This window comes from Dermacentor andersoni, chromosome 7, assembly GCF_023375885.2.
Source record: "Dermacentor andersoni chromosome 7, qqDerAnde1_hic_scaffold, whole genome shotgun sequence".
Lineage (NCBI taxonomy): Eukaryota > Metazoa > Arthropoda > Arachnida > Ixodida > Ixodidae > Dermacentor > Dermacentor andersoni.
Window position 1 is genome coordinate 145,952,872 of NC_092820.1, and position 14,501 is coordinate 145,967,372.

The 14,501-nt window shown below is 45.0% G+C and overlaps 1 protein-coding gene across 1 annotated transcript in view; it reads right to left on the bottom strand.

Annotated features, from left to right (window-relative positions):
- LOC126534488 (uncharacterized) overlaps positions 1–14,501 on the bottom strand; it is a 369,598-nt gene that overhangs the window by 187,960 nt on the left and 167,137 nt on the right. Inside the window, exons 58-68 of the mRNA XM_072289535.1 lie at positions 12,131–12,283; positions 11,243–11,398; positions 11,041–11,142; positions 10,245–10,370; positions 9,796–9,894; positions 8,662–8,796; positions 6,741–6,905; positions 4,273–4,596; positions 3,310–3,462; positions 2,474–2,641; positions 1,422–1,748 (exon numbers count right to left, since the gene is read on the bottom strand). Coding sequence (XP_072145636.1) covers positions 1,422–1,748; positions 2,474–2,641; positions 3,310–3,462; positions 4,273–4,596; positions 6,741–6,905; positions 8,662–8,796; positions 9,796–9,894; positions 10,245–10,370; positions 11,041–11,142; positions 11,243–11,398; positions 12,131–12,283 — 1,908 coding nt within the window. The remainder of the gene's footprint in view (positions 1–1,421; positions 1,749–2,473; positions 2,642–3,309; positions 3,463–4,272; positions 4,597–6,740; positions 6,906–8,661; positions 8,797–9,795; positions 9,895–10,244; positions 10,371–11,040; positions 11,143–11,242; positions 11,399–12,130; positions 12,284–14,501) is intronic.

The following is a 14,501-nucleotide window of genomic DNA, read 5'->3' on the forward strand; positions in this document are numbered from 1 at the left end:
GGAAAGAAAGAAAGAAGTCGGATTTTTCGTTCCGTGTAGATGCTTAGTAATCAGCGAAGCTGAAACGTGCGGCCCCTGTGTTTATCACTGGGTTAATCCCGAGGGTTCATTAAAGTATTTCTCAGTTATGAGGTTACACACACAATCGGCTGCGACAGAGAGAACGACGTCTGACGGTATGCCCGCAGTCCGCAGTTGTCGTTTGCGTTCGATGTCTCGAGTTTGCTGGGCGGCTTGGTTAGCAGCCTTCGCCTGCGATTTGCCGCTTGTGATTCTTCGAAATTAAATTTCTTGTAAATTAAATCTTTCCGTTACGCAAGACGATGAGTGCCTCATACTCCCTTAAGCAATGGCTCATACTCCCGTGAACGCGGCCTCCCCATTATGATGACAGAAGTGAAGTGAAATTCTACGCTGGAAAGATGAACGGCCACGCAGCCAGCTGTGGAAGACGACGACGAACGCGGGAGCAGTGGCACGAGCGTGTGCCGTTGATTTCACAGAGAGTTCCGGTCGGCACGAGGAATCGCTCTGTTTCACGCCGAGCAAAGCGTCGCATTGCTGGGAGCACAGAAAAAGTGGTGCGCCGAACTGTTGACATCGTTCCGATAGCGGCCTATGCAGCCAGGTACGCAGCACGTCGGCATCGTCTGCTGATATTCTTAAGAAACTCGGCGAAGGCTACAGTTCCACGGATGAAATTCTTTGCTGAAATTCGCTGTCAACAACGAAGCACAGAATACACCAACGCTGCACCGCGTGCTTTGTCCGGCCCGCCCGCGTAGCTGGCTAGTGAGGAAGTGAAGCCGGGCGCGACTGCAGCGCCACGAAGGCGCGGGAGGGTGGCAGTTCCGCGCAACGGCGCCGAGTTTTAAAACTGAAGCTAGTCTAGTAACGTTGGTAGGGGTATAGTAAAACAAATTGTCGGCACATTTGACAAGTTTGCTGTGCGGCCCTAAAGTGGCAGAAAAGAAAGTTCACAATCAAACTGCAACTATCACTTTAACAAGCTTTGCACAAAATGTAAAACAAACGGTCCTAGACTGTTGCCTTTCACCACAGCAGCGACAGTTGGCGCCACCACTCCACCACAGCAGAATAGAATTTTCTTTAGTGCACTTTGAATTTATTGTGGTTTAACTGGGTGACTAAGGCACTCAAATGTGGTATTAAACAGAAGCAAGCATGAAATGCTATCTCTGTGCAAAATTTCAGCACGAGCAGGTTATTGGACTTAGCTGGAAGAGTCATACACACCCGGTGCTCGTATCTAGGCAACACTCGGCACATGTTCCATGTGCACATTAAAAATTCACATGCAAGTACAAGACGTGATGACCCAGGATGAAACGATAATTGTGTCAGCTAACAACATTATTAGCTATTAACAACAGCCGGTGCTGCGAAAGCAAGCAGCTCACTCGGCAAGTGCGGAGGTGCGCCTTCTTCTCGTCCAGAGTGGTGCAGAGGCGCGAGGCCCCCTCGGCCTTGGCCGCGAGGCCCTTGAGCCAGGTCTGCAGCCTCTGCAGGGCCTCATGGTACTCGGACCAGAGGAACTGTGACGACTGCAGCACGCGCTCCAGGTTCTGGGCCTTGTCGAAGACAGCCTCGTAGGCCGACTGCAGCTGCTGAAGGAGTCCCTGGATGGCCTTCCAGCCCTCGGGGGAGCTGCCCACCTGGACCTGCTCGGCGATCTGCACCGTCGCATTCACCAGGTTCAGGGCCTCACTCTTGCCCTGCAGCAGCTCCTGCACGTCACCGTGGAAAGAAAAGAAATGCACAATTAATCGTGGTTGACAGATTGAGCCACTGATGATTGGATGACTGATGAATCCATTGATTGACTGATTGATTCGTTGATGAACTAAGCCAATGCTTGACTGGTTTAACAGTTTATGGAATGCCTAACTTAATGATCATCTGATTGATTAAATGACTGATTGCTTGATCAATTGACTGATATATTGACTAGCTGAATGATTGACTAACTAATCGATTGACTAACTGAGCAACTGATTCTGGCTGATTGACTGATAAATACATTTACAGAGTCACTAGTTGATTGACTGATTAATCGATTAACTGATTGATTGATGAATCGAATGAATGACTGACATATTCTAGACAGCACAGAATGTGCATGTGAGAATGTAAGAATCTGGTGTAAGAGAACCGAAACTTTATTTAGTCAAGTGCCAGCATCATGTTCGCTTGGCGCTAATTGCCATGTGGGGCTGTATGTTTCAAAGCTAATTCAATGGCAGTTCATTGCTTAACATACGCAGCAGCTGATACAATGGAGTGGTGATCAAGTATGCTGATGTGTTGACTAACATACATGGCAGTTGAAGCTAAATAAAGGCTACAGGTCATATTATAAAGCATTGTACAATTTATGTGACATAACTGCATTGCTTTTCTTTTTTTACTCTCTGTTCGAGCCTACATGGCCAAGAACACCAGCGTTCCCCACCTTCACTTGTGCCAGCTTGTGGGTGAGTCTCTCCTTGTTGCCGCTTGGAAGCGCCTGAATTTCAACAAACATTTCTTGCGCTTGGGCTAGAGTCTTGGCGCACTCGGCGTGCTTCTTCTCGAGCTGGGAGTGATCCTGAACGTGCTGCTCGCATTTCTTCACCAATTCCTGCAAACGCCAAGAAACAAATGTTGGGCTTGCTGCCAGAAAATCCGTGTTTGCCTTCTCAGGTAAATATCAGAGAATAATTTTGAGCAGAGAAAGTCTGAAGGCAAGGAACACTATCCAGATGGAATATCACACAAGACTGTCTAGGTGCCTTAATTAGAGTCAGTCCCACCCATGCTGTGCCAAACATCAAAGGCTATTTATTTGAGGGTGTGTGTTTTTCCCCCTTCACTTGGAAGCTCGGTGTTGTTTTCCAATCATGGCGTTGATTATGACATAAATCTCATGGATCACATACATCACAAGAAACAAACATGGGTAAATATGTTTGAAATGTCAAGCCAGAGTGGGCAAGATCATGCATCACCAAACTTTGAGCTATAACAAAGCTGGAAAAAAAAGATGTATATATATTTGCACTCACATGGCGCAATTACAAATCGAGATGGTACATACATTTGAGATCTTAGAAAGCTTTTCTCAGATTGCAGAAAGATTGAGAAGCTTTCTGTATCATCAGAAGTTCAGTTTAATTAAAGCAAGTGCAATGAACCTATGGATAATTAAGAGCAAGTACCCAAGCTTGTTCACTTCACAGTATTTATTGTTTGTCTTGAAGAGAACCTCCTATAATAATGTACTTGTTAGAAAATCTTCCAAGTGGGTACCTTGCAGGTCTCCAAGAGAGACTGGAAGCGTGCGGTGAGCTGGCTGACAGCCATGGAAAGCCGCATCTCTCCGCTGGACACCATCAGCTCCTGAGCCTTGTCCGAGAGGGAGTCGAAGTCTCGTTCTGTGGCATGTAGTTCGCTCAGCAGGCTCTGTTGGAGGGAGGTTAGAAACTTGGACGTTAATTTTCAAGATCGCTTGCCATGAACACCACACTCAAAACATGGCACAAGCATACAAGAACTCGGAACAATGAACAAGTGCCAATTAAACTGAAAACTCAATTAAACAATGTAGGTGCTCTTCTTTGGTGTTCCTCTACGTGTGCGCTGGATACGTGTAATGTTTGTTTTCCCTCGGAAATGAATCAGTTGAAAGTGTAAGCCTGAAGCCTGTCCCTCTCGTCCATGTTCTTATTGCTGCGCCGCAATTCCATTCATTAAACTGATAACATGGCACTTCAACTGCTGCCCTTCCAAGATCCCAACAGGTGTGCCAGGTTGCCTTCTTAACATTGAACACTTCGTACATATCTTTGGAAATGCATAGTTGTTTAATGCGTAGGCACTGCCCTGGGCCCATAGCACTCTAAAAAGATTTGCCTGACTTGAAAAAAGCTGCATTTCAAAAACAGAAAGCAGCTGACAGATTGAAAATGCACTTGTGTCTACGTGCCTTCTTTTTTGTTCCTTGTTTGCACTGTTACTATCTTCGAGAATGAATTCTAACCAACACAATTAATGCAACATGTAGGCTACAAGGAATTCCCCATAATGTATGGCTCCAGATTAATTCTGACAGCCCGAGGTATTTTTACCTGCACCTAAATGAAAATTTTTGCCTTTAGCCCCCATCAGAATGCGGCTGCGGCTGCCGGGAGTCGAACCCGTGACCTTGCGCTCGGCGTGTAACTAGCCCGATTTGCAGCCTTGCTATAAGACAGAGGAAGTGTTCGGCGTCACCTGGAACTTGTCCAGCTGCTGCCTCTTCTCGTCGAGGGTGGCCTGCAGGGCAAACTGCTGCACCGTCTGCTCGGCGCCCTGCAGCCAGCCTAGCAGTCGTTCGTAGTGCTCCTCGTATGCGTCCCACAGGCGGAGCTGCGCCGACAGCGCGTGCCGGGCCTGCTCCACCTCGGCGCCCAGCCGTGCCACGCTGCCCTCCAGCGTGCCGCTCTCCTGCTCCAGCGCGGCCCGCTCGCGCGGTGTCAGCAGCGTCACGAGCGTCGCGGTACACTCGGCCAGAGCCTGGGCCTTGCACGCCCCTTCGGGCTGCTGCTTCTCCAGCTCCTGAAAGAAGCGGGGAACGTGAGAGCGAGTCTCCACCAAACCCAACCCAGCCCAGCCCAGCCCAACTTCTCCTACCTTAGGCTAACCCAACGTAGGCCAATGTAACCCAGCCTAACTAATCCAGTGCAACCCAACCTAGTCAAACCTAACCTCTCCTCACTGAACCCAACTTAAACCCGACGTAAGCCAACCTAACGCATCCTAAGCTAATCAAACGTAACCCAATCCATGTTGGCAAAAACGGCAAGTGGGGCCAACATATCATGATAGAGTTGATTCTCTTTATAACTAAGTAGCATCTGATACGAAAAACCTTTAATTGTATTTGATTTTCACTATAAGTGTAAACTTCAATATCAGACGAAAAGAAGCAAGTGGGCCTATGTGAAAGGAATGCAAGGGCAATGCCTCGAACACGCCAGTAAAGGGCCTCCTGTTGATTTTGATGGCCTGCCAGTGGCTTGCCAGTCTGCACGTGATGTGGTAACAACCTTTAAACACGAAGCACGTGCTGTGCACCAGAATAGATATTTTCAGCAGCAAGCAAACAAATATTCACTTTGTGTCAACTAATATTGTCTTGAATCCCACATTCTTGGTTTCATTATGAATACTCACTAAAACAAAGCATGACCAACCAAATTTTAAATTTACTTCACTATATCGAGGCTCAACTGTACTAAAGTACTGGTAATGCCACCAAGTAAAATGTAGCTCAAGCATCTCACCAGTTTTTAAAAACATATTTCGTAACAATGCTCCTTAGTCACACTACTTTTAGGCAATGATGTTGACAATTAGTACCGCACATGGTTAGAACACAAGGCTGGCTAACAAGGTAGTCTGAGGTATAAACAAGAGGCACATAGAGGGAGGCCACACTGCTGCCTTGTTTCCACCTTGTTCAATGCATCTGCAATTGCTTACACAGCAACTTGTAAACTTAATTTTAATTAGGACTTATACTGCTAGCACCCTGATTCAAATTTTCTTGCTTGCTTATTAAAATCCTTAAGATATATACAACACTAACACCTTCTACACCTCCTTTGCATAACAATGGAAATGTAAAATAAATGCATGGAGTAACTAAACAACACAAAAAGGAACACCTCACGAAAGAATACTGTCAATGTAAGCTTCTAACTTAAAGAAAAATACTGACACAGAAAGCAGATATATAAGAAAGCACACTTCTACCAACGACTACCATATTGACTCATCTAAATCATGAAGAAAAACACGAAAAAGTAAAAAGCAGCAGAATCCACTGCAATGTGCAAAGGCAAGCACAAAGGCCATGGTCCTCTTGCCAGTTTCTTTCCCATAGCCATCAATTTGTTTTCGCTGCTTCATTGATTACAGTGCAACTTGTGACAAGAGATGTGCCTTTTCATTGCATATTGTAAGGGATATATATAAGAGCAAAAAGGGCATCCTTATTCAATGTACAATTCATTCATCTAGGGAAATGAATGGAAACCCCATATTTTATACAGCTACTTGCACCTCTTGAAGTATGAACACAGTGGTACCGAAGTAGACGACGACGAACTTCATTTGTGTGAGCTGTCAGCCAATTCGATCAGTGCTGCAACACCTTTTGCAAATACACCCCATAAATAGCCTTGCATGTAATTAGTGCTTCACTCACTTAATAATACAAGCGCAACAACAACATGTTTATATCACATAACATAGACATGACAAGCGAAACTAAAATGCGCAAGGAAACTGAAGAGGAACAAAGCAAGACGAGAACTTGCAAGAAAACCCGAGATAAGCGCAGAGACTTAAAACTAAAACACATACTATATATATAAATTTGCTTTCTGGAAACAAGAACATACTGGCAATAACAAAGATATGACGTGAAAGAATACATATGACAATTTGCAGATTTGCAATTTTCTCCGCACACAGGACATTAAAGTTTGGTGCACTTCTTTTCTGCCCCCACCAGTTGTGCTATCTTGCATCTTTCGAAAAGGTCACGTCTTTTATAAGCATGCAGTTCAAGATAAAATCGAGCCCTCCGAATCTCATTTCTGTTTATGCCTTGATGCTACGACATCGAGAGACCTGTCCACCACATGCGTTAGAGCCAAGAGCATGATCGAGATTCAACGAAGGAGAGTGCACACCTGAAGCTTGTCGAGGCGGGTCTTGAGCACGGGTCGGCTTCCGGTGATGTCTCGGCACAGGTCGAGTCGTTCGTGCATCTGCTCAAGCCAGGCGGCGAGCTGCTCCTTGCGCTCGCGTTGCTCCTGTGCCAGCGCCGACAGCTTCTCGAGGCTGGCCAGCAACGTCTGAGGAGACGGAGCCAAGACGGTTTTATCGATGCAAAGAAAACACCAGTGCAAACAAAACAGATAAAAAAAAAAAGGAGGACGAGCACCTGCAAACAAACTAAACTCTCTTGACTGTACGTCCAGTCACTGTTTTCTTCTTCCTTTTTAAGACCGACTTACTACTAGACATGCCTAGTTAAGTGCAGCTTCTAAGTTGTTTCTTCTTGTTTCGTTTATAGCAGCCCAACGCAAGAAGTGTCTGGTTTACGTCTCAAAACTGGGGCTTCACTTTCTAAAAACAGGCCCCAATTGAGACAAACAAAGGCCAGAAAGAGGCATAAAAAAAACAAAGATAGAAGGGAAGTAGGGGTCTGCTTGGTTGCCGAATATATTTATAGGACATGGCTTCCCCCTCCCACACCCAGATCGCTACACTCTAAATCCTCATGTGTACTTTGATACCTTCACGCACACCCTCTGAGAGGAATTCTTGTAAGCTTGCTTCCCTGACAAATTGCAACTGTATGTCCATGCTTACTTCATGCTGATCTCAAAGGGGAGCTACTGTATAAACCAAAAGTTAATGCACAATAATGTTTCCAAGCAAAATCACAAAAGAAAAGTTTCTCACCAGCCCCCCCAACCTTCAGTATAAGCATTGAACGAGCTATTAGATGGCTTCCTGTATGTCATAACTGAAGCAAGGAGACCTTGTGCAAATGAAAAGGATTTAAGTACACGACTGTGCTTGCGAGATCATGTATACAAATGGCATTGAAGGAGTCCTAAAAGCACTGCTCTGAGTTTCCTGATGAACTGGTGGCCAGTTTGGCAAGAACTACATCAGTAACGACCTACTCATCTTGGCAGCACAGCTGCGTAAACAACGGGGAACGCAGCGGAAGTGGAGGCGACCGCGCCAGCTTAGTTGGCAGAGCAGCCACGCGAGACATGGGGAATTCACTAGTTCCTTTTTGGCCACTGATGTTTCAGTTTATATTATCAGTAACCAGCCAAGACAATTAGCTAAAGCCAAGAAAAAAAATCGGGGGAGAGGTGGCTTTATTTACATATATTTCTGCTTTAGGAATATAAATAGCAAGACCAAGCACAAGAATAGTACAAACTGTAATCACACAGTTACAATGTAAAAATAACAGTCTCATACAGAGTAATAGCGACCAAACGAGGGAAGCCTCAACCTGGATCTACGTTTTCAATATGAGACTTGTCTTAGTCATGGCCTGACGAAGACGCATCCTTTTGTTGAAACGTTGGCTCCAGGGTTGAGGCTTCCCTCGCGCAGTCCTGGTTTATCACTTTAGGTCTCTTGTTTCCCTGTGACCCCTTTGTCTGGTTCGAATCTCTTACAGAGACATAACAGGACAAAGTAAGCACTAACATACGAATCAAACTACAATGCAACATGTTTAACGGCATCTTGTGTAAACCTTTTCAGGTGTCAAATTTTAAGCAACTCATCTAGTGTAGTTCATACTTTTCATACTTCAACACTTCTGGAAAAGAAAAATGGAGTACTTAAAACAACTGTGATGCGACTTAAATAGAAGAATGTTTAATGACTGAGTTGAGCACTTTTTCTTTCCCGTTAGTGACTGTTCGCTCTTCAGCTCATCATTTTCCTTCTTAAGCTCATCCTTTTCTTTAGCCTTCTAAGGTTTCTTTCTTAGCTCACCCATCCACCAGTTGCTGAGTAGTCACATTCATTGAAGCAAATTAGGAATACAGAGAAAACAGAACAAGGAGTACACACCTTCAGTTCTTCAGTGACAATACCAAGGCGTGTTGATGTTGTCTCGAGACTCTCTTTAGATGATGCATCGCCCCGTGACATCTCTTCCAAAGAATCCAGCTGCCTTCGCTGCAGCACTGCTTCTTGTTGCAGCAGCTGTACAACAGTGTCGTAGCACACGTCAAATACATTCCACTAATTTACGGAGCAATGAGAGGTCAGAAGCAAGTAGAGATCAACGCGCAACAAAAGAATGCTAAGAATGCCCGCAAGCAGTCAAGCTAGATGTATCGCTATAAAACGGCAAAGGTCCTCGTAGGTGCTGAAATTGGGGGAGCTCGACAATTCCGCGTTCCCTGAGGCTTGTCTTCCCCACACAACTCTCAAGTCCTTCGACATTTGGCTTCCCTGCATGACAAACATGCCATGGTGGGAGCAGCTGGTGTTACAGTTACGCACTTGCAACAAGTGACGGTGCTAGCGCTCCTGTGCTAGTGCCACCAATAGTGTAAATAGCTCTGCTGCAAAGGAAGTTGTCTCATCCTCTGTGGATTGTGGAGGTCTGCGTGCATGGCCTGGCCACACATTTATCTGTGCGTTCTGTGGGACTACCCCAAGGAAGGCTTCCCGTTCGGTTTCAGAGCACGCCACCGGCATAGGCAAACACAATTGCTCTTCAGTTAAAGGGACTGCCCTCACGAACAACATGGGTACTTCGCACCCCTCTCAGCATCCCTATGTCATGCATAGGCATCCCTATGTTACCTCTTCAATTCTTCAGCGTGTCTTGCAGAGGAAGTAATCCTCATGTTTCGACTAGCTGGCATTATTATGAACAAGGAGCAATAAATGCCCTTTTGTACGTTTGCACTCCTGTGCGTGTCGTTTCCTTTGTTGCCAAGAGCTTTTGTAGCTTAGCCCCACAACACGTGGCTACGCACACAATGTCATAAAACTGTCATAACTCGTGGGCACAACTTCATCATTCCCTCATAGCGTTGGCATGTAACGTAATCTCAAGCATTGAATGTACATGCGGAGCTAAAATGGGCTAATCTAGCTCATCCTAACATGACCTGCTTTGAGTTACGTCCCGTCGATTACAAGAAAAGAAAGTGGCAAACTATTCAATGTGGCAACAGGTAATATATATACCTTGAGTGAGTGTAGACGCCCCTGTGCTTCCTGGAGTGACGGGAGCTTGTCTCGGGCTTCGGCAACGGTCTTTTCAGCATTGTCGAGCCACATCTGGACCTAAGGAACAAGAGAAAATTTGCGGCACATCCTATCATAGTGAAAGAACTAGGTGCCGGGTTTCACTCCCATGGCCGTGGCACCTTGTCTCCCATATAATATGAGCTATCACTGTGTGTTTATTTTTATTCTTTCTGAAAGACATAAATAAACTTCAGGCGTGCATCTCTCTTTAGCATGAGGTTACAGAGCTAAATGTTTTTCCCTCATCCATAAGACACGGTCATTGGTTTTCGTTAGCCAACTTCTTGATTGCAACACCGTCACTGACCACTTGCGATTTCAAATCCACAGGACAGTGCCATAATGTGGCAAGTCTTTTTTTTTATTATATAAAACTGCATCCTTACCTGGCTCAGTGAATCAACAAAGCTGCTGCGAGCATGGCTCTGCAATTGCAGCTGCTTCTGCAGTTCTGCGATCTTGGACTCCAAAGATTCCCATCGCTCGTGCAGTTCACGCAGCTCAAGCCGCACCTGTCACCAAAGAGACAAACAAATGTTTACATGCTTCTTGCACATGAATGTTTAAATGCACATTTTAAGGTTCCTAGAGGCTAGACACTTTCAAAGTAGTTACGGCAGACTGCCTTTAAGAAAACCTTGTAAGTCAGCCAATCTCATCAGGAGTTAATCTTTGACATCAACACCCTGAAATCTATGGAATATACGAAGCAAAGGCCTTCAAACTGTTCGTGTTCGTTAGTCTATTGTATAACATTCTTAAACACCAGAGCATGAAAAATACTATGGGGCTCTTCAATATCTGAACAATAGGCGTGAAGGACTCCAGTACCTTGAAGAGATTGTCCAAGAATGAGAGAATAGGTGGTCACTGCAGTGTCAAAATTTATATGTCACTGAGTTTTACAAATAAGTTACTTAACATGCGAGGAAGTTGTATTACGCTGTACATTAAAGGATGACATGTTCATGTCATTTTAAAAAACCTGATACATCAAAAGGTGGCTCGCAACGTTACAATTATTCCGAACCATGTCCCTTACAGGATCAAAATACAGAGTGGTACAGATCATGATCATGCTGCATACAGCACGCTATGCAGCCCCAGTAAACATATACGCCGCAGGACAGAAACCTGTATAAGACTGCTGCCATCAAGCACAAATTGACATGCTGCACCAACCTGATCTCTTCCTGTAGCGGCGGTATCCTGGTACAGGTGCTCTCCAAGGCGAGAAGCCAGGTTGAGCTGCTGCTGGCCATGAACCTTGCCCACAACCAATGTCTGGAAATGTGAACAAAGTTTGTGAAGTTCGATGAATAAACACGAACATCACCACCCACACAACAGCTACAAAACAAGCCAGTCAAAAGCCGAGACTAACCTCAAGTCGAGTGAGCTTCTCTTCGGGTGCTGCAGTGTCACTCTGGATTTCACTCAGCGTCTGCTCCGCCTCGTCGAGCCAAGCGTTGCAGCTAGCCATGGCCTTCTCGTACTCTCGCTGGTCTTTCTCCATGCCTTCCCAGCGAGCAGCCAAGTCCTGGACAACAGTAACAAAGAAAAGGCGTCAAAAGGGGGCTGGGGGTGGAATCTGTGCCCAATTCTTCCGGTGTACTGCATCGACACACAGTCGTATGAAGCGACGCACCAGGAGCTGGTGGGAGGTATGGAGAAGGTGCACAAACCCTTCTCCCATTTACCCACTGTCACCCAAACACAGCAGCGCGCTCTTCTGTCAAGTTCACGGAAATGGAGAGGGGAGTGGAGATAACATCAGCTCCTCAGTAAACAGGGTGACCCTCTTGCTGACTGAAGGTGAAAAGAGAGGCCTATAACAGTAAGGCGCGACAGGAGGCATTCTCCCTAGCTGCAGCTACTGGTCCCCACCTGACAAGCTACCTTCCCCTGCCCAGTGAACGAGCAGGTTGTCTGTCAATGTGCAGTGAAAGATGAACTGACTCCTCCACTTCTATCACTACAGAGTGGGCATCACTGCACATAGAGCCAAAACATTTGTTCTCACAGTAATAAACATTGTTTGAATCTATAAACATGGTTTACCTTATTTACCCAAGTTCACCATGGCTGCCATCTACCTGCACTACAGGTTGGTGTTCTCATTACAGTATGACTGAATAAGACAAGAACTTGATTTTGCCTTCTGCACTAGCTGCTTGTTCTGCGTACGGATAGTGTGGCTTTTGAAGGTAATATGCAGGGCTGGTACAAACAATAACCCCAGTTTTGAACACAAGTGCATGACTACTCGTACCTTTATCGTTGCCAGCAGGGACTGGTATCTGGCGTTGCACTGCGACATTTGTGCTCGCACGAGCTCCACGCCGGACAGCTGGAGAAGGCAGTGGGCCTCGTCGATAAAGCTGTCCACGCTCTTCTGCTTCTCAGCAATCTTGCTTCGCAGCTCCTGTAGAGAAAACGATGTCCCAGGTACTTCAGAATGCGTGTGAATTCTGTGTGCCCCTAGTGATGTAGCCAGTGCAAGCCTTTTTTTACATTTAGTGCTACTTTTGTACTTTCTGCACTTTTCTAGTCAAGAAATCTTATTAAGTCCATCTGGTCTTGACAAGTTTCAAGTTGTACCAGTTGGTCTAAAGTGCATTTTGGTACCCAGACCAGTCAGACCCAATGATTGTTCTCGATAAGGCTGGTTTCGCTCGTTTTTTCAGCATGAAATCCTAGAACTTCTTTACCTATAAATTTTTTTGCAAGCCCTTTTAGCCTCAAATGACTTTTAAGGTTACAAATATTTTACTGTAATACTAATATTCTCTAAGTTTGACTTACTCTAGTGGTACCATGAAGCTGCAGCCACACTAAAGGGTTGAAAATATTCTTTAATAGCTGAGTACCAGATAGACTTTATGGTACAATAACACGTTTACTATGCTTCTATAGACTATGCTTATGATGCTTAGATTCCCCCATCACTTTCATGAGACCGTCTTACTAAGATTACTAGAGCGAAATCAAATGCTGCTGTCATTCAACCCCTATGGGTATGATGGGTAGTGCATGCATGGATTTGTCTACAATTTGACATTGATTCATAGAGGAAGCAAACTGCAGCTATATTTATTGTTTCTGGCAGTTCAGCTGCAGTGCGTACTAGTCACACATTTCTTCAAAGCAATGGAGCATTTGACATTGACAATTACTTCATTTTGATATCTAATTTCACTGCATAGTCAAGTCTTGACACTTCCAATTTTGAGTGTCAATAAACCTGAAAGGCTTTTGGGCAGTGACACAATAGCTATTTCACATATTTTATAGTTATCTTTATACCTACACGAAAACCAGTATACTGGTAGAAATTAGAGGGTAAATGAGGCTAATCGTTAACGTACAGCGAATCAGAGGTGACACTATTAGGTTAAAACAAGTAACCAGAAGGTTGTTCAAAGCCTAAAAGGGGGAAGTTGGGCAAATTCACAAACCTGCACCGCCAGCGTGTGTAGATACTAGCACCAGGTTTCCTCCTAATAATTTTAGTACAAGACCTTATGCCTGATAGGACACATTTCAGCAATTATAACAGCGTGGCCATCACAAGGTGTGAAACGGACGCACTGATGAACAATGCCACGCCTGAAATAGTTTGAAAATATGCTGCATGTCACTGACGCCTTTTAGCCTTTTTCATGACGTTCACCAGTGTTAAAAGCAAAGTGCACAAATCGTTACAGCTGCGATGACTGTCTGTTGACTGACTTTCCCTGGACTTTTCATTATCACGTCGTAGTTAATCGGCTGTAGGATGGCGCGCTGTTCTAGCATGTAGACTCAGCAACAGGTTTCCATCTATAGTATTCTTAGTGTGAAACTATGCTCTCACACTAAACTATCTCCCACCTTGATATTTTTTTTTTTTTAAGGGGACACTAAAGGCAAATACTAAGTCGACATGGACTGTTTAAATACCATTCCAGAAACCTCACAATGCTGGTTTCGTGCCAAGAAAATACTTAGTTTATGAGAAAATTGCATCTCAAGTGTCCGAATAGCTTTTCCGAAATTCAAATCTCCCGTCACCCAACAGTGGGAGTGGCGATGTTGCATACGCCATCACCACCCATTGCTGCTGTTGATGAGTAAAACAGCACCCAACAGACGAAGGCACCGAGCCAAGGCAGAGCGGTGGATTCTCTGCTGCAGCTGCTTTTTAGTCAAATGGCATAGACCGTTCGGGCATCCCATGACATCAGATGAAAGTTGAATTCTCTGCTACTTGCAGTTTGTGCTAGTTTCGCGAGCCAGCAAAACCAACGCAGCACTACGCAATAACGAAACTCTTGAAATACGAAAGCGTGGGCAGCGTGGAGTCGAGCGAAAACGAAACCTTCGGTCGCCTGCTTTGTTGTCAAGGGCAATTTCAGAGTTCTTTTTTCTAAAAAATGAAACAGAACTGGACAAGTAGCATTTGATTTTGTCTTATAATACAATACAAGGATTTTTTTGCAACGAGTGGTTGAGTATTAGCGCCAGAAGTTATCTGAGGAGTGCTTTCATCATCGGGCAAGTACTTGAATGTCCTGGGAGAGTCTCTACTAATGTCCTGCATTTACTTCAATTTCACGATTATTAAGGCTCTGTTAACGATAATATTGACGCCTTAGTGATTC